Source organism: Arvicanthis niloticus, chromosome 20, assembly GCF_011762505.2.
Source record: "Arvicanthis niloticus isolate mArvNil1 chromosome 20, mArvNil1.pat.X, whole genome shotgun sequence".
Taxonomy (NCBI): domain Eukaryota; kingdom Metazoa; phylum Chordata; class Mammalia; order Rodentia; family Muridae; genus Arvicanthis; species Arvicanthis niloticus.
Genome location: NC_047677.1, coordinates 40,155,185 through 40,175,239, shown reverse-complemented (window position 1 = coordinate 40,175,239; position 20,055 = coordinate 40,155,185). Strand labels below are relative to the sequence as shown.

Genomic DNA, 20,055 nt, shown 5'->3' with positions numbered 1-20,055 from the left:
TGCTTCTAGGATGCCAGGTATGCTCTGGACCCTGACCGTGTTCCTGGGCTGCCTTTACTGTTGGGGGAGCTTTTGTGAGCTTTATGGACAGGCATTTGCCATCTACAGCCTGAGTGACAGATTAGCACCAGGCTCTGCTGAGTGTTTGAGTTAATACCTTCCTGCTGCTGAGGGCATAACCTCTGTTAGAGGGTGAGTCTTAGGTGCCAGCTCTGCCGGTTCTTTGATGATGGAACACAACTCATTGTAGCTGACTAATTCAGAGACATTGACTGGCAAGCACTGACCTCTTTCCACACATTGCTGTTGGATAACAAACACTTTCTCATGTGTCCCTGGTTGGCTTTTTAAATCTTGCCTATAGGCTTAACAGTGCCATTTTCCTGATGCCATTTTGTGGCTCAGTGGTCTACTGGACTGTCAGGTGTCTGTCTACTTTGGGATCCAACAGGCAGAGCTTCCCCGGGTTGGACAGTTAGCTGCTGCCGACCCCTCCAGGTGCAGTCTTTGCCTCACCTCACTGTGTGTTCTGAAGGAGGCCCCCTAGGTACAGACCCAGGCGCTGTGGCTGGGCACTCCTGGAGGCTCAGGGCTGTTTTGTTGAAGGAAACTGGTGGTGCTGCACAGAATTATTGTAGTAATGCGGTGGGTGGACCATGGCTGTCCTTTCCTGTTAGCTAGACCCATCACCCTTATTTACATCTCTGTAGCTCCTGTCCGCCCCACACCCTGCAACAAGGCCTTCTGAGGACTGTGCCTGGAACAGAGTTGCCAAGGGCTAGGTCTTCTCCCGGGGGATCCTTGATGTCTATGTCCTCCCAGCCAAGACTGATTTTGTTATATGGGGAGGATGAGGGAAAGCTTCTGTTGAGCCTCACTTTGGGCCTGAGATCCTGAGCACTTAAGCCCTTCTCAAATACCCTCAGACCTTAGGTTAGCTAGGGATGATTGCTTGTGCAGACAGCCACAATGGCTTGCATCTCCAGGGTCACACTTTTCACCAGGATGTCAGGTCCAGAGCTGTCTGTCAGTCTGTACTCCTAGAAACCTCTCCCAGCCCATGGGAAAGCCCAGAAGAGGGCATGCTGTATAAGGATGTTGTTTGGGCTCCTACCCTCATCAGTGGGGTCTGGATGAAAGATGAGGTATGACCACCTTTGCCTTGTTGTCCTGGAGCTGAGGGTCTTCAGGTTTTGCTGTAACGACTCTCAGCAGTCCAGTGCAGAGTGCCTGATAACATGGACCCTGGAGCCAAACAGCCAAATAAAACAAAGTTGGTGATCTACATGTCCCAGTTTCAAGTGTAATAAAAATCTGTAGGTAAATCTATAATGGTGTGGGGTGTTCTTCAGTCTTTAAAAGAAAGGCAGTTCTTTACCAATGTGAATGGACCTGGGGGATGTTTATTCAGTGAAATAAGCTAGCCACTGCTGAGTCTTCATCCCTAGCTAACCAGTGTCCATTGTCCCAGCACAGCAAGGGACACTTTAGTGGTCCTGTCCCCTGATGACCACAGCCAGTTCATCAGCCCCACTGATCAGAAACACAAATTCTTAATACAAAAATACCACATAAAGGGTACAAGTAGAGTCTTTGCTTCCTTCTAACCCTTGCCAGCCTGGCCTGCATCATCTGCATTGCTCTCCATTGTGTTCCAAGAGCCCACAGTACAGCCCAGTGAGCTCTGAGCACACAACTTTCTTAGCCCTAAGTTTCAGATTCTTCCACAATCTTCCCCAAGACATGGCCAGGTCTGCCACAGCAACTGTATACTCTAGTATTAATTTATGTCTTACTAGGTTTATTTCAGCCTACAACTCTTAGGTCACAGTCCATCAGTGAGTGAGGTCAGAACAGGAACTGATGAGAAGCCATAGCAGACCATGTGCCCAGTGAGAACACTGTGCACAGTGAGCTGGGCCCTCCCACAGCAGCAAATTAAGAAAGCCCCCTCAGACTTACCCCCAGGCAATCTAATGAAGGCATTTTCCCAACTGTGATTTTTCTTCCTAAATAACTTTAGCTTGTGTCATTTGGGGAGTGGGGGAAGGAGAGAGTGTACAGATTTGATTGCTTTTTCAACATGGAAATCTTTTGGGGGTGATTTGGACTGGAGAACAGGGTCTCACCCTGTACTTCAGTATGGCTTAGAGTTTATTACTAAGTTCTTATTGGATAAGAAGCATGTAGCTCAAACTTATGACCAGCCATCTACCTCAGCCTCCCTAGTGCTAAGATACCAATGCTCCTTGCTCACTTTGGACTCCTGATTGTACATTCAAGTCTGTCTACCTTCTGGTTTGAAGAGTACTTTGAACCTTTGGGGGTCAGAGGAGGTAAGGTACACTGCCCCAGGAAGGCTGCTGTTTTTCCAGGTCTTACTCCAACAGAGGGATAGAGACATATTAGTGTAAAGGGCTTTGAACAGCCGCATCTGTTACAAACAAGATTCTTTAAGCTTGGAAAATAGAACATTTCCCCTAAATGCCCCATGACCCATGTGGTTTCATGTGCTCCTCTGGTATGTTTTCCGTGTATCTAGATGGGTTCATTTGTTCATCATCTGTCTACTGGGGTGACCGTGCGGTAAGTGTCCTTGTGGTAGGCCCTCTTGAAGAGGTGGGGATCACAACAGAGCTCTCAAGTGTGCCCATTGGTTATCCGGGAGTTGAGGCACATCTGCTAGCAGCTGTGAAGTCAGGGAGGAAATGAACTGGATAAGGGATAAAATGGTAAGGGTATTATGGCTACGTAGACAGAAAGGTCAGAGAGAGCCTTTCAACCAAAGTTGTGAACCAAGCAATGGGGTACTGAGACCCATGAAGAAGTCGGAGTGAGAGGCTTCCAGGTGGATGGAACAGTTGTACACCCTACTTGAGATCAGATCGGGCCTGGCAGAAACTGATGGGTGTGGGGGGAGGAGAGCTGAAGAAGGCTCTCCTGTGAGAGTGATCACAGGCCCGCTTTGGCCCAGTCAGGCAGTAGAAGTATTCAAGACATTGTTGCAAGTGAGGTTAAAGCCATTGTAATGGGCCATTGTGTGGGAGAGACAGGAAGCAGCTCTTGCCCTTTGGAGACTTAGTGGGATCGAAACACTCCTGGAAGGGGCCTGAATGGAGAGTGGAACAGACAGTGAGGGGGAGTGAGGCACTGCTGTCCATGTCATTCCCCAGAGGCTGGCGGCCTCATAACTGGGACTGGCCTCTAAGGAGCTATGCTTGGTGAGCCCACAGGGCACAGAGTCAGGGAGGAGAGCTCCTCCATTGAATAGTTTCCCCAGGAATAATGCGAGGATTGTCTTTTGTTTTCCCCCATTCTCAGAGCTAGGCTCTTGCCTGGGACTCAGGAACCTCCTGCCTCAGCCCTCCTGAGTGCTGGAAAGACAGGTGTCAGGTCGGGGCTGCAGCTGATGTCGTGATGCCTGTTGTCTTTGCACGTAACATGCATTGCTTCAGTTCTGCTCTTGTGCACATAGGTTCCTTAACTACAACTTTAATGACTATAACACGTTTTCTTGGGTGAATGGGGAACACTTTATTTCACCAGTTCTTTTTCTAAATATGGAGATTTATCACTTTTTTTTTAATGATTAAAAAGGTCAAAATTGATTTTTTTTAAGTCTGCTAGGTCTAGGATTTGGCCACATTCTTGTCTCATGACTTCACTCCCAGAAAGTTCTTGATGGGTATAGAGTAGTGGTTCTCAACCTGTGGGTTGCAGCCCCTGTGGGAGTCTCATATCAGATATATTTACATTACAGTTTATAACAAAGTAGCAAAATTACAGTTACTAAGAAGCAGTGAGATAAGTTCGTGGTTAGAAGTCCCCACAACATGAGGGACTATATTAAAGGGTCATAGCATTAGGAAGGTGAGAACCACTGATCGAGAGAGAGAGAGAGAGAGAGAGAGAGAGAGAGAGAGAGAGAGAGATCCTTTATTACTGGGTGACTCTTCAGACAGATGTGCCCTGGCTTTGTGACTGTCCCTACTTACCAGCTGGAGGCAGCCATTCCAGCTCTAGTTTCTCCCCTGGCCTAGGGAGCCTGGTTCTTCTAGGGCTCCCTCCAGTGCTTAGGAGGCAGAACAGGTTTTTCCTCAGGCTGCAGAGGGTGTTCTCCAGTGAAGATCTTGTCCAGCTCTGATTTTCTCATGCGTCCTGGAAGCCATGAGTTACTTATAAGGCCACACCTAAGGTACGGTCAGGTGAAGAGTTGAGCCCAGCTGAGGCTCATGGCTGCCCTCCTAGAAACCGTCTCACACGCTCAGCAGCAGGTGCTCAGCTATGCACAGTCCAAGTGGTATTACTTCCAGCCCTGTGCCGGCTATCTTTACCTGTAGGCTGATATCATGGCTGCTGGCCTCTATGAGCCCAGTGTGGTCTTTCTGTGGGACCACTGTCACTGGTTTCTCTGACCTGTGAAAGCAAAGCAACACAGGCACTGGACATCATCTGGGTCATCCACACAGCAGTGGGGTGTGGTGTCTGAGACCCGGCTCCCTTACAGCCTTGACCGTCTGGGCACTGAAGGTACTCTGAGGGTCAACAGTCATCAAGTACTGCTAAGCTCCCACTGTGCGTGCAGGGCAGAAGGTACAGGGAGGGATGTAGGCTGCTCTACCCAAGGCATACTTCCTATGCAAGAGGGGAGTCTCGGGGTCCTGGTAACCGTGGCAGCCAGCCTGGTGTATATTGTATTGGAGTGATAGGCATTTGGAACAAGTTAGCAGACACACTCAGCAGTTGAGGTCATTCCAAGAGTATAAGACTGTCTGGCTGGACTGGCACTGGGCCTGGGGAGAGCTGAGGCAGCATCAGCTTCTTCTTGCTTTCAGACTACACCAGAGTTCTCCCAGTTATTCTGGGCACGTGAGGAGCCTCCAGTTTCTGCTTCTTCCTGCCATTGCACCAAAGGCTGTTCAGTTGGGCAAGGCGCAGTGCCTTCCATTTTCTGAAAGCCCAAAATCCACTTGTCTGCCTTTCATTCTTCTCACAGACAGCTCCCTCTTCCCAGTTCTGGGAGCTTGGGCAAGCTCTTAAACTTTCCTTGGCCTCAGTTTTCTAATTGTAAAGTGGGAGTTCTGTACCTCAGGAAGAATTAGGATGCTGTGCTCACCCTGCCGACGCCTTCACCCACTCTCACCTTGAGAGTACCACACAAGAACTGCAGGGAAGAAAGACCCAACAAGAGCCCACCAGTCTCCAGCAGCACTCACTGGGGAGGCACCAGCCAATCCCCAGACAGCTTCCTGAGCCCTTTGAGCTCCCATCTGGGCCTCAGCTGTAAGTTAGCTGAGAGCTCCCAGAAGCCTGTGTATATTGGGTGCTAAGCCATCAGTCTGAGTTCATGCCTGTCTTTGGCAACCTGAACAACTGGAGAATGCTTTCCACTGGAGCACGGAGCCCAGTCCAAGTTGAGTTTGGCAGCCAGTGTTTTCTGCATTCTTCGCAGGCATTGGGAAACTTCTCTCGCTGCCCCACTGTGAGTCGGGAAGGAGTGCAGATCCTCATCCTGCAGCTACAGGGGCAAGCGGCCCTAGCAAAGCAGCCACCTCCTCCCCCACCCATCCTCAGCTGAAAGGATGTCTTCTCACCTTGGTTTTCCTTAAGGAAGTGGTGGTCACTGTGGAGATGCTTCTTGAGCCCTGGTCTGTGTCCTTTCTACCTTAGACTGCCGACAAGTCCCTCAGTGTCACAGTGCCATGGTAACCTTTTCCAGTCTGTGCAGCACTGAGCTGGTCTGTGTCCTGGGTCTCCTGGGGTTGACTCACTTCAGGGAGAGTCTCCACAGGCTGTGCACAGAGTGCTTCTCTGCTTCACAGGGGGCCACACCTCGCTCTTCTGTTAACAAGCTGGACTCTTGCCCTAGTTGATCCCCCAGGCCTAGAATGACCTGGTACAAGCCATAGCCTTTATATCACCTGCTTCACTGACATCAGACTAGGTCAAAGGTCTCCTTTATGCTCAGCTTCCATTAAGTCAGGGGGAGTACGGAGGAATTAAAATTATAGGTAGGGGTTTGGATATGGTTCAGGATTAGAATTCCAGCTCTGTATAACCAAGATCCTGGGTTTGACCCCCAGCACTGCAAAAATAAGTTACTGATTTAAATAAATAAATAAATAAATAAATAAATAAATAAATAAATAAATAAGCCAGCCAGCCAGCCAGCCAGCCAGGAATGGTAGTGCATGCCTATAATGCCAGTGCGTGCTTGACAGGTATCAGCAAGAGGATCAGTATAGGCCAGCCTGGGTGGCTTCGTGAATTTCTGAAAATTAAGGGCAGGGGAAGGTCTAAGATATACCTCAGTGATAGAGAAAGGCCTGGGGTATACCTCAGTGGTAGAGAAAGGCCTGGGGTATACCTCAGTGGTAGAGAAAGGCCTGGGGTATGCCTCAGTGGTAGAGAAAGGCCTGGGGTATACCTCAGTGGTAGAGAAAGGCCTGGGGTATACCTCAGTGGTAGAGAAAGGCCTGGGGTATACCTCAGTGGTAGAGTGCTTATCTGCTGTGTGCAAGCCCAGTGTTCAATCCCCAGTACTGTACAGAAACAAGACTCCCTGAGACCCCACAAATGCTCTCCTGCCTGTGCTCTGTATCGTTCTCTATGAATGTCTAGCCATGACTGGTTGGACCAGGCATGGGGACTAATCACCTGGCCTAAGCATCTCCCCGAGAAGAGCCTGACTGAGTTGTCACTTAGACCCAGGCTTCATGTTTAAGTATTGCTGTGTGTGCCTCTGTATCTCCTAACTGCTTTGATGGGCAAGCTAGGCTATTCTTGGTTTTTATTCCTTCCCTTTAAATGTGCTGGGCCTATCCTGTCTCTGCTCTGTTTCTTTGTGGCTACCCCTTCCTCTTTAAGCCTGATGGCGCAGAGGTAATGGCAGCGGCGGCAGCCATGGTGGTGGAGGCGATGGGGTGGCGGACCCATGAACTGGAAGGCACCTTCCCTCTACCTCTACCTTTCAGGAGGCTACAACAAGTAGCAACAAGAATCCCCATTGCCAAGAGAGCCTGGGCCTAAACACTGTGACTAAAGTCCAGGCCTCTGAGGCAGCTCCACCATAGTGTAGGGTAAGTAAGGATTCCTGGTTAGTATTTGGGGCTAATAGGGGTTCCTGGTAAGTGTGGGAGTTGAGTCTACACAACAGTTTTTTAGGGTTGGACAAGGTGAGGGGTCTGTATGCCCACGGCCTTATGTAGTCACATTCCTAAGTCAGCTATGGTGAACAACACAACAAAATCACTTCCAAAAACGCCTCTCACAGCGCAGTGCTCAGAGCTCTTGTCCAGAGCGTCCTGGAGCACTAGGATCAATGTCTGCAGAGCTACTGGTCACCACAATTTTTGCCAGTACAACCATGAAGAAGGGACCACCTGCCTTCCCATGGGCACCCTGAGCAGCCCACACACTCACTTCCAACCTACTTCTTGTTTCCCCAGAACCTCCAGTGGGCCCGTGATGTGTTGCTAGGCAGCAGTATCCCATGGCAACAGCTGCAGCACATGCCGGCACAGGGGCTCTTCTGCGAGAGGAACAAGACCAATTTCTTCAACGTGAGTACTTTGCCTTGTTGATTTCCGAGGCTGCTTGCTGCCACTGTGTCTCACCAGAGATGCACCCTGGTCAGGTGTTTGCATCACCCTCAGAGGGCAGACAGGCATACTGACAAAAGAATCAAAACTGATAAGGGGCTGATTGCTGAATGACTTCTAGCAAGTCACTACTTCCTCTGGCACTAGGGAGAGGCATGGATGAGCGAGTGCTGTGTCCTTTAGAGCCCTGGGTGTTCAGGGGCCATCTGGACAACCAGAGGACTTCAGGCTTAGAGCTCTGTAACAGGCCCATCTCCTCATATATAATCTTGGGTACCAGTCTTCTCACCAACACCAGCTGTCCTGCTTGAAAACTAAGTCTTCCCAAGCCTGGGCATTCAGTGCCTTTCCAACTAGCCTTGCCATCCCATGTGAGGGCAGAGCAGCCGTCGTGGAGGAGATGTCACCCACCTTGTAGAGCTGCCCTTGTCTGCCTCCTGAAAGCATAGGCCTTCCTCAGCAGCTCAGCCCAGCCTTTCCACATGTATTCTGGCCTGCCCAGGACAGTGGGCCATCTCTCCTCTCTACCTCCAGTCTAGTTCCTCTTCATCTTCTGCACCCTGAACCTGTTCAGGCTGGTCCCACCTAGGTGGCCTTGGCATGTCACATGACCCTCTTAGCTTTGGTTTCTTTTCTCTTGACCCTGATTTCTAGGTATTCAGAGAGAAATGTAAGGACAGGGTTTGCCTACAAAGGTACTGACTGGCAGCAGGGCTGTGACAGAGCCATCTCCTGAAGATGCAGATCTGCCAGGCCCTCAGTGAGAGCTAGCCAAGTGTCCCCATTTCCACGGCTCATCCTTTCTCCCAGTCTGTGAGTCTGAGATCTATACCCCAACTAAAATTCCTGCCTGGGGCACTCAAGTCTAGAACATGGTACTTACCTGTGCTCTCTATATTGTTTATAGGCAGGCAGTAGGTGTCACTGATAATCAGACTACATGGTGCTAACAAATTTGCTGTGAAAAAGAGCACCCACATACCCCTTTGCCCTGCCTCATGTATGTCCTTCCAGAAGACCTTTGATAAGCCAGTGTGCATATCTGTGCATGGAGAATAAAAGCACATACAATCCACAGTTCTGCCCTTAGGCTCCCTGCCTCTTTAAAGTTGCTCTCTCCCTATTACCACCTCTGTATTATAGTGTTCTTCCTATTTGTCATTTATTGTAGTACTGATGACCAAAGCCAGGGCCTTGCTCAGGCTAAGCTAGTGTTGTACCCATGGCCTCTATCCCCTGCCTGGGTAGGGTCTTGCTGTACAGCCCAGACTGGCCTGCAGCGTGCAGTCCTGCTGCCTCAGCCTGAGTACTGGGCTTACAGCCGTGCTCTGTTGTCTCTGGCCCATGCCTTCCAGGATGTTTGTTTTCTCCAGTCAGGGCCCCTAGCTCAGGCTGCTCCCAGACCCACTGAGTGCACAGAGATGACTTTGAAGTTCAGATGCCCCTGCCTCAACCTCCCCAAGTGCCAGGATTCTGGGCAGTCATTGCCATCCTGCCTTTGGGTGGATGACCATTGTCAACCACTGGCAGATGTTTAGGCTATTCCCAGTCTTACGTTACTACAGACAGCACTCCAGATATTTATCATTGGACATTTGTGGGGAAGCACATTTATAAGATTAAGCCTAGAAATTGAATTCCTGCCTGGGTTAAAATATTTGTGGTACTTTTTAAAGTATCAGTAGATACCACTTGGAGATCTGCCCACACCCCACCTTTACACACTCTGAGATCTGCCCACACCCTCACCCTTACATACTCTGAGATCTGCCCACACCCCGCCTTTACACACCCTGGGATCTGCCCATACCTCACCCTTACACACATGCTTTTTTTCTCGAGACTTCATCATTTCATCAATGTTTTTAAAGGTTTTGGACCTTTTAGTTTTAAGTATATGTGTGTATGTGTGGGTGCATGTGTGGGGATACATGCACAGTATGCATGCGGTGGCTTGTGATACAAGTCAGAGGACAGCACTGTCTTTGCTTCTTCCTTTGTGTTGGGCTCTGGGGACGGAGCTCAGGTAGCTAAGCTTACACGGCCAGTGCTGTCTTCGTAGCTATCTTGGTGGCTCTAATTTTGGGGTAGGGGTTGGGAACAGGGTTGGTCTGTAGTTCATTCTGGCCTCAAACTCATAATTCTCTCACTTCAGCTTCCTGAGTGAATATTTGATTTTAGTCTGGGGAGTGGGATTGGGGGGCCTCTTACCATGCTTCATTCCCTGTGAGTGAGATTCTGTATTTGTCCAGATCGGTTTTTCTGTTCTGCCTGGCATTGAATCCTAGGACCTCACACATGTAGGGAGGCACATTACCACCCGTCCGTGTCCCTGGTCCCACAGTTTTATCATTTAATACAGTTTCTGTTCTTTTTCATTGTTCTACTGGATTACCAGTTCTGTTATTGATCTAGAAGAATGCTATAATATTAATTAGTAGGCCTTTTTGCAAACTTATTTTTCTGCAGTTGAGTTAGAAGTAAGCAAGGTGTTTAGTGTTCTGAGCTCTTTGGTTACTCATCTCCTAAAGTGGAGCTCTGTTACCTGACTGGAAGTAACTAGCATCTCAGGTGTGACCTCTGCTTGGAAGGCTGACAGGACTGTTTGGGCTGGGGCTGCACAGGGACACTCCATCTTAAACAGTGTCCTTTCCTGATATCTCTCAGTGCCAACCCTCGACTGCTTTCCGTGATTCTTTAACCCTGGAGGACTCCTTAACCCTGCAGGTCTCATGCCACAAAAGCCAGTAACAGTAGGTCAGCTGCTAGCTGTAAAATGCAGCTTTGGTCCTGTCTGCAGCACAGCTGTGTGCTGACCTTGAGGATACACTTCCTAGAAGATGTCGCCTCAGTGATTCTGGTCTCTTTTTAATCACAGGTGACCTTTCATCGCCAGCTAACCAGCATTGATTTTCTCAGTAAAGCCAAAGAGAGAACCAGTTCCTGAACATTGTGCCCTGGCCTCCACATATGCTTCAGAGCATGTGCACACCTATACTCAGCACACTCGTGTACCTACTCCCACAACACTATTTTTAATGAGAGGAGAGCGTCTCTTCCATGAGGCTGAGGCAGGAACAGATCGGAGCTCTTGGGCTGTAGCTTCTGCAGCAGGAGGCTAACTCCCAGCTGAAGCCCCTTGTTTCCCCGCCCTTTTATACCCAGAACAACACTCTAGTCTGTGTCCAAGTGGAGGCGGAGTTCTTGGGCACTCCGGGTTGGGGCCCAGCTTGGCACTGTTGAACTTCCTTCTGCAGGTCTAGAGGAACTGACAGAAGGCTTATAGCTGTGGACTCGGGTAGGGGACAAGCTGAGGTTGGCCCTGCAAGCAAATGAAAAGGCCCCTGCTTAACCAGTGCCAGGCCAGGGGTGTTTTAGAGTGGAGCAAGGAACAGGGACTGTCTTTGCCTAGAGAGAGGGGTTCAGGAAAGCACATGGCAGATTAGGTGACAGGTGATGCTGGGTGGCTTGCCCATGCCACAGGATGCCCAGATGCTCCCTGCACTTTCTGTACAAGCATGCTCACCTCTGGGCAGGCAGGCGGGCAGGCCTTGCGTGGGCTGAAACCAAGCTGTTTTGTCCAGGGTGAGCATCTCTTCCTATCTTGTAGTTGATTCTGAAGTGTTCCCATAGTAACAGAGCCAGAGATGGCTCTTTCATCTTCCCCAAAAATGTTTGCTTATTTTAGCAGACTGTGTTCCCCCCCCCCCCCCCCCGTTTTAACCCAGTTTCTAGTCTTTCTGAAAGAAGCAGAGCGTACTGCAGGTGGGCAGCAGACATGGTCCTGCCCAAGGCATTGAGAAGAAACTTAGATTTGGATTACCAGTAAACTCAGCTCCTAGCCATTCTACCCCTTTGGCTTCACACAGGCCCAAGGCTTCCCTAGAGTGGGATGATCCCAACAGGGAGGTTCCCGAGTGTTCCCAACACTTAGAACTTAGCACAACTCACCTTAGGACTAGAGACTGACCCACATGGAGCCCAAATGTCCTCCGCTGACCCCTGCCAGAGGTCATAGCTGGTTTCAGAAGGGACAGGATTGAAGTGTGGTAGTGGACACCCTGACTCCCACATGCCTGAGGTCTTCTAGAAGTTTAAGGCCCACCTTGGCTCCAGAAGAACAGACTAAAACATACTTGTAAGGCCCGTGTACACCTGTCCCTTGCTGTATGGCCTGGGCAGAGAGCTGGCACTGTAGCTGCAGCTCTTGCTCAGTCTCTTGGCTACAGCTGCACTGTGCTCCGCTGTCTGGCTTAAGCTCCATCTCTCGGGCTTGCCCCTTCCCAGGTGTATGTTGTACACCATCATTCCCCCCGCTTCCCAGGTGTATGTTGTACACCATCAACCCCCCTTCCCAGGTATATGTTGTACACCATCACCCCCCCTTCCTGGGTGTATGTTGTACACCATCACCCCCCTCCCCTTCCCAGGTGTATGTTGTACACCATCATACAGCATGCTGCTTTGCTGCAGCTGCCTCACCCATGCAAGAGTCTCTGGGACAAATGCCTGGAGGCCAGAGAGCAATCGATTTACATCTAATATTTTCATATACTGCCAAATGGCCCAGCTCTGGGTCAGATTCTTTCCCACAGAATTACCCGTTTTCCCAGCTATCTGTCATAGATGACTTTCATTGGGCTCATCTATAGGGTGTGGTGAAGAATTTAGATTGTTTTCAGTCTGTTTGTAGGTGACTGGGGGAGCTGAGCCCCTTCCCATACCAGAGGCTAGTTCCTTTTATCTGCCTAGGCTCTGGGCTCACTCACTTCTTCTAGGCGGCCACCACAGAGGCCCAGGTGGGTCTTTTGTCCTGACTCTGAGGCTTAAACCAATGGCAGGGATGGGCATTGTGAGCCATCTTTGTTTCTTTAGTGTCTGTGCTGTGTGTGTTGTTCCTAACATTAGTGCCTCAAAAGGCCTTGCTGTGGTTGAGAGAGAAGAAAGGGCCTCTGCTGGTGGGGCCAGCTGAGGGACTAGCCATCTGCCAGAGTTGGAGATGGAGAAAAGTTCTCTAAAGACCCCCAACTGACCATTCTTGGCAGGGATCGTTTATATTTGGTCTACTCAAACTTCCGCCAGTTGGTTCTATGGCCTTGGAGTCATCTCCCCGTCCATGGAATAGATACCCTCTTTCTAGGCCACACTTTGGGTAGTGCTCTCCTTCCATAGAGCTCTCTGGGTAGATGTCAGCAGAGCCAGGTGGGAACAGTCTGTGGAACCCAGCAAACCTAAGGGAGCATTACTATTACCCTCCTAGATTCCTGGTGCATCTCCCCTGGCTCAGAGCCTGGTGACTCTGTGTGATCTCAGAGCTCCTCCATCTTTGGGAGTTCCTTGAGATGAGTAACCGGGGAGTGGCAGCTCCAGAACGCAGGTATATCTTGGCTCAGGTGCCCAGGAATCCAGCTGTAGCCAGCCAGGCCTCATTTCCTGTTGGTAGGTCCAGGTCCAGCATTGCCTCCTCTGGTCAGCGTCAGGCACACTCACTGGCTCCTTGGCTTTCCTTCTATCCCTGTGGCTTCACAGATGCACCATGTTTGGTGGAGCTGTGGATAATCCTTATTCCCAGCAGCAGACTCTAGTTGAAGCTTGTTTGGGCAGATGCCAGTGAAGCCCAGTGTGAACACACCCTGAAAGCGTGAGCAGTGAGACCCCTCAACCATGTGCACTGGTCAGAGCCGGGTGAAGGCAGGACAGGAGCTTCCACCAGAAGCAACTGTAACTGTTACTGACACCCTACCTCAGGAAGCACATTGACATGCTGTAAACGTGCCATGGGCCAGATCCTAAGCCTGCCACCTAGTCAGCCAGGGATGCCGGTGGGTCACATGCCTTGTCCCAGGCCCTGTGGCTGGTCTGTGTAGAAGGAGGGCTATGAGTCTTACTTTATCTAGTACTAGAGCCCGTGACTAGAGAGACTGAAAGCCTCACTCAAGGGAAGAAAGCCAGTGACCTGCTTGTACTTTCACTGGACTCGGCCCAGCTGCTCCAGGCAGGAATGCTACCCGTGGGGGAGAACAGAGTGACAGCAAGCAGAAGATATCTAAGGAAGTAAGGTCAGTTAGGGGCCAGTAGCCAGGCTAGTGTTGAGCTGGTCTGAATTGGCTTTGTCTCAAGGACCTGGCTGGTTGGGCTGTGGCAGGGCTTTGTGGTAGCATTTCCATCTAGGCTCTTCGAGGGGCTGGCACTCCTGAGGCTAGGGAAGAAAAGGAGGAGACCGCCCCAGAGTGCTGTGATGTACCACTTGTACCTCTGACACAGACTGCCTGGCTGGGATTGGGACGGCTACTGTCCCGGAAGGTACTTACCCTCTGAACCTGATACTCACTGCTGGGAATGGTGAGCACCTGTAAGGTGCTGCAGGCTGGGGAAACAGAAGCCCTTTTCTCTCCTCGTCTGCACACGGGGCTTATAGAGCCTGGCTTCTCCCTGTGGAACTTAGAGCTCATGGCCTTGGCTGTGGTCTGCCACAGGGCACTCCCCAGTTGGCCTAGCTGCACTGGGTGCCACCAGAGCAGCGCTTCCTCCATAGAAGGTGAAGTGGAACACATTAGACCGGGCACCACTTGCCACTCCTTGGGTCTTCTGCTTACAACAGCCCATGGACTCTTCATAGCCCCTTGCCATAGACAGAGAAAGTGCATTAATATCCACACTGGGATTTAGATTTCCTGGACTAAGTCAATAGATGTTCCAGAGACAGACTGATGGGATGAGGGGCAGGGAAATAAAGATAGAGAATAGAGGAAGGCAGAGCCATGGGCTTCAGAGCCCCACACCAGGACACCACTGAGGAGGCACAGGTAGTCCTCAGGGAAGATGCCTGTGGGCGTCCATGGTTAGGAGAATGCTGTCTGTTACACCAACCTAGAGTTACCTCATCTGAAACAAGAATCTCTGGTTCTCAAAAGACATTGTCTGACATTGGTTGTTACTTCTTGTCTTTCCCCATGACAGCTTGTCACTGAAGACAGCAGGCCTAAGAATCCCTGGCTGGTGAGAAAACTGGCCGGCTACTCTATTCTTCACCCCTTTCCTGCTGGCTGTCACTCTTATAGGTCACTTCAGCTGCTGTTTCATCATGAGCATGGCCCGGGGTGTGTAGCAGGAACTTACTTGCTATTGGGGCGAAAGAACAGCCAGTCACATCATAGTGGGAATCAGAGAAAAGCAGGGAAATTTCAGTTGAGGAAATGTGAGTTTCTTGGCTGTAGTTGGAATTGCTGCAATCCTGCTATTTTTAGCATTGCTGGGATGATCCATGGGCCAATTGCTCAAGCAGAGTAAACAAAAGAAACACTTGAAGTTCTCCAGGGAGAAGAGGTCCTGTTTTTGAGAATCTTAGAGGGTTAGTGTAGACCCAGAGCCTGCGCCGACCTCTCTGTCCTTCTTATACACAGAGCTACTGAACTTTCTGGAACTTCACAGCTTAGACTGGGTTAGCCCAGGGTCAGGCTGGACCTCTCCCTGGGCATCAAGTGGAGAAGAGCTGTGATTCTCCTGGCCTGCAAGCGGAAGCACACTGTGCGGGAAGCCAGGATAAGACAGTGGTAGGGCCATTGCATAGAACACACAGGCCCAGGTTGTGACTGTTACATCTTGCCAAGCCAGGCTGCTGCAGTCATGGTTTAAATTTAAAGCAACAGAAATCAAATGTAAGCAGCTTTTAGGATGTCTTCCTGTGGTGTGCATTCTTTTCTGACCACCAGAGGCAGTTGTTGCCTAGAGGTACTGAGTATTGTGGCAAGGCCAGAATGCCTGGGCAGAAGAGGGGGTGAACTTTTCATTCGTGTCCTGAGGTTTGGGGCAGTGCTGAAAGAGGATGCAAAAGTCCCCATAGATGCCACAGCATGACTTGTCCAAGGTCATCCAACCAGTGAGCAGCAGAGCAAGGATTCAAGCCCAGGGCTCAGGACCTCCTGTGGGCCAGCCTCCATGCCTCAGTTTCTGTACGGCTGCTCAGGACCACTGCTGGTTTCTCCCTAGATGGACTGTAGGATTCGTGGATATGTCCAGCCAGCCTCAGCCCAAATCCCCTCCACTCCCAGCCACTCTGCTCAGAGGGAGTGCTCAGTCAAGAGCATACCGTTAACGTTTTCCCAGAGAGCATTCCAGCAGACTTCTTGTCCTGCTGTAGACTCTCTGATGCCTGAACCTGATGCTTTCAGCTTAGGCGGTGCCACCAGGACACTGTCTTAAGCCCCCGTGTGCTAGGCAGCAGTGGGCCAGCAAGGGCAGCAGCAGGAGAGATCTATACTTCTAGGCGTGTTCTAGCCCCTGGGCAAAGCTCTCAAACCGGAGTAGGGCAAGGCAGAGGAGAGGCCTAGGCAAGGACAGAAGCTGGGAGAGTTCCATGGTTGTTGAGAAGCAGGAGCTGGAAACTCTGAGGAAAGAAACTCACAGAAAGAAGAAGTCCCTTCAAGAATTCACCCTTTTGAGAGTAACGATGTGGCCGCGCTAGACTGTTTATTCTGCCTCAGAGTACTGGACATGCCGTGGCAAGGTGAGGGCTGTGGTCCGCCTGTTGCTGTTGCTCCCATAGAAGAGTCTGTCCTCGCAGCAGGTTACAGGCCACCGCAGTGGGCCTGGGATCCATGCCATGGCAGCAGAGAACATACGGTTGCCCTGAGCTCTTGAAGGGCTTCTCTGCTTTGCTGTGCTCCAGCGTGGGCCTGCCAGCCAAGAGCCTCTGTTGGAGGGGCTTACACATAACAGGATGGGCTGGAAAGGTAGACACCTAAACCAAGTCTACTGAGTGTGCGCGAGGGACTCTGCCTTGCCCTACTTTAGACTTCCTGTCTCCAGCCCCTTTGACCTCTGTTTCTCCATCTCCAAAGGTGGGCCAATTGGATAAGGTCAATGGTTTTCCATCTCTTTTTCCAAAAGAAACCTATTCACATAGCCAATGAAAAACAGATGCGATGGCCACTACTCCCGCAGATGCAGGCAGCGCCAAGCTCCACCTGCTTAGCTGTGCCCTGCCAGCATTTGAACAGAGCCCTGAAGGGCTGTACACTTCGTATCTGCCATGTACCCAGCACTCACTGCCCAGGGACTCTTCTTACCTCAGGGCCAGGCCTCCTTCCTTGGGCAGTTTTAATCTCTCCCCGATTTTTTTCTCCCTCCCCTTCCTTTCCTCCCTCTCTCCCTCCCCGTCTCCCCTCCACCCTGTTTTTCCTATTTGGAAAGTTTGACTTTTAACACAATGGATGATCATGGTGGCAGGTGCTTGGGACCAGGAACTGCCCCAGAAGGGTAAGCCAAAAGCTGTCACATACACGGGTCTTAGTGGTGTGTGTCTTACCCCACCTCTGCTCTCAAGAGGAAATCCCTCTCCATCCCTGGCTCATCCACACTGTGGGGTGTGCAGCTGTGAGCAAGCCAGTTTCTTCATCTGGACAGCAAACCAGACATTACTTCAGGGTTAGGTTAAAGAGAACATGAGAGCAGGGTACTGCTGACCAACGGTGACATTGTGTTCAGGAGGACAGTGGTGGGGAAAGGACGAAGTGACAAGGACCACTGATAGTGTGATGAGTGAGAGAGATTGGCGTAGATCAGGAAAGTGTCTAAAGAACTGCACAAGTTTGCTTGATTCAAAATGTGTGTGGGGGGGGGGGGACACATGTGTTTGAGCACATGCATGTATGTGTTAACGTATGTGCCAAGTGCATGTGCCCCCAGGGAGGTCAAGGATAGCTTGCAGGTCCCTTCCACCACGTGGGTCCTGGGACCAAGCTCAAGTTCGTTTGTCAGGCTCAGCAGCAAGTATCTTGACCAACTGTGCTATTCCACCAATCCAAAAACAGATTCTGTTTTAGCCTGGAGTAATGGCGCCTGCCTGTGACTCGAGTATTCAGGAAGCTGAGTCAAAGAGGACCATGGCTTTGAAGCCAGCCAGCTATGCTACTTAGCAAGAGCCTGTTTCAGAAAGCAAAACAAACGAGAGCCCTTTTTAAAGTACTAAGTATATACATCTTACACTAGATCAACAAAGATGAGGTCTCGTGGACCTGTAAGATAGACCAGTGCATCACTGCCGAAGAACAGATTGTCTAGTGCCCTAAACACTGTTCACTCTGCATAGGCACACATAGTCATTGGTGACTCAGATGGGGGCTCTTAAGGCCATGAGGCAAATGAAGGCCAATTCTGGGCTCCAGCAAAGACCAGCCATTAGGGTTGGCATTGGGCTGAATTTCTGAAGCAGAACCTTCTTAGCCATAGAGGGTCTTCCACTGCAGGCATGCTTCAGCAGTAACTGCATGGATCAACCAGCCAGTAACTGCCTTGGACATCCAGTGTGGAAGTGCTTAGATGCCTTAGGAAGACGAGGTTGGCCTCCAATGGCTATGGGTGAGGAGTCCCTTTATAGAAGACAGAGGATGCCTGTGTGTAGTTCACAGCAAGGGAATACTCCCCTCAGCTTGGAGTCCACTGACAGTCCTTAAGTTTGAGTCTATGCCTGTCTTTTTTTTTCTTCTTTTTTAAAAATCATTTTATTTGTTTGCATTTCAAATGATATCCCCCTTCCTGGTTACCCCTCCACAAACCCCCCCATCCCATCCCTCCTCTCCCCCTCCCCTTTTCCCCTATGAGGGTGCTCTTCCACCCACTCACCCACTCATGTCTGTCTTAGCTAGAGTTTCTGTGAAGAGATACTATGACCAAGGCAACTCTTATAATGGCAAATATTTAATTGGATCTGGCTTACAGTTTCAGAGGTTTTATCATCATGGCAGGAAGCATGGCAGCAGGCTGGCAGGCATGGTACTGCAGAAGGAGCTGGGAATGCTATATCTTGATATGAAGACAGCCAGGTAGAGGCTTCCTTTCCATCCTGGGCAGAGCTTAAACATAGGACCTCAAAGCCCACCCCTACAGTGATGTACTTTCTCCAACAAGTCCACACCTCTTAATAGTGCCACTGCCCATGGGCCAAGCGTATTCAATCCACCACAGTGCCCAACCCTGAGCCCAGGCACCTCTAGTGTGGTGGTGTGGGTCTTGGAGAGACGACTGTCTGCCAAAGGTGATGAAGTCTGGAAGTCTGAGCTGAACTTGAACATACTATCTGAAAGCCCCTTACATAGGAGGCCCCAATAAAAAAGGCAGTAGAGGTGTGAAGGAAGAGCATTGAGGCGGGCTGAGAAGACCCTTGCTCTCACGACAGAAGTCTGTACATGGAAGGGTTTGACTTAGACTTGACTCCTCAGAGTCAAGTTCAGCTTGGCTTAGAGTCCACCGCAGTGCTGGGTCAGGGTTAGACACAGGTCATAGTTTGCCACCAGAGGGCCTCTGCTCTGAATAGGCGACCCCATTCCTGTTGGGTAGAACCTTATCCGGTGTTTTCACACCATGGGTGAGAGGCACAGGGCTGTCATAGAGGAGACCTGTGTCTAGGATTTGCATCTGGATGTATCAACATTCTGGCTTGGGGGATGACTCTGTACATGTGGAGCTGACCCTGCTCTGTAGAGTTTTTCTTCTGATGTTACCCAGGATGCAACGGGTTCCTTCCTATGACCACCATGGAGCTGGAAGAAACAGTGGGCATAAGCCTTCTTGGCAGCTAGAATGCCCACGAAGGTGCCAGTTCTCTCTCAGTCCTATCCTGTCCTGTGATCAAGCCTAAAGCCTAACCTTTCCCATCTGCCTGTCTAGCAGAGTACCTGCTGTTTGTAGCTGCCTGACAGAGACCACCTCATGTAGCCTGAACTACCATCTGATCTCAGAGATTGCCCTACCACTGTTGCTTCTTCATGACTCCCTCCCACCAACACTCCCTTAGGCCCACCAGAATCCTCAAGCTATATAAAAGCCATTCCTTAGGGACCAAGGATCAGTAGACGTATAGATTATCCTGGGTTTGTTTGTTGGTTGGTTGGTTTGTTTGTTTGTTTGTTTTTCCAGTGTGCCTGCCAGAGAAAGCTTTCCTAGGATCTGGGCTCCCTTCCTGAAATGAAATGGAAGCAGCTTAGTCCTCCAAAGAGTGGGTTATTGTAGTGGGCTCCTCTGTCCAGCCTGAAGTGGGGGCATAGAGGCGCTCATTGTAAGTGCCTTGTGCACTGAGGAGGTGCCCAGGGACTCCTCGCAGTCCACACCCTGTCGAGAAGGAACGGCAGTGTGGGAGTGAGGATCACTCATAGGGCAGGAGAGGCACACTGAGTAAAGCAAAATGGTCCTATATGACCCAGATGCTGCCATTGCTGTCAGGCCAGATAGTGGGCCAACCACAGGTTCCTGGACAGGGAGCTCATGGTCTAAATCAGTGCCTCATAGCTCATCCAGGCCACCTCGGAGGCTGCTGGTCTGCATTACCCGATTCCTCTGACCTGCGGCAACCCTTCCTTTCTAGGAAGATTACCCACTACCCAGATGTGATACCCTCTGCCACATGTAGCCTGCCACAGTAACTGTACTTGCCCTCAAAGACACCAGCTATCTTTAC

At 50.5% G+C, this 20,055-nt stretch overlaps 1 protein-coding gene across 7 annotated transcripts in view; it reads left to right on the top strand.

The window, feature by feature from the left end:
• The window catches only part of Cabin1 (calcineurin binding protein 1), a 127,090-nt gene that overhangs the window by 83,105 nt on the left and 23,930 nt on the right, over positions 1–20,055 (top strand). For all 7 annotated transcript variants that reach the window (XM_034523786.1, XM_076917151.1, XM_034523787.2 and 4 more), the window contains one exon: positions 7,449–7,562. In XM_034523786.1, the coding sequence (XP_034379677.1) occupies positions 7,449–7,562 (114 nt within the window). The remainder of the gene's footprint in view (positions 1–7,448; positions 7,563–20,055) is intronic.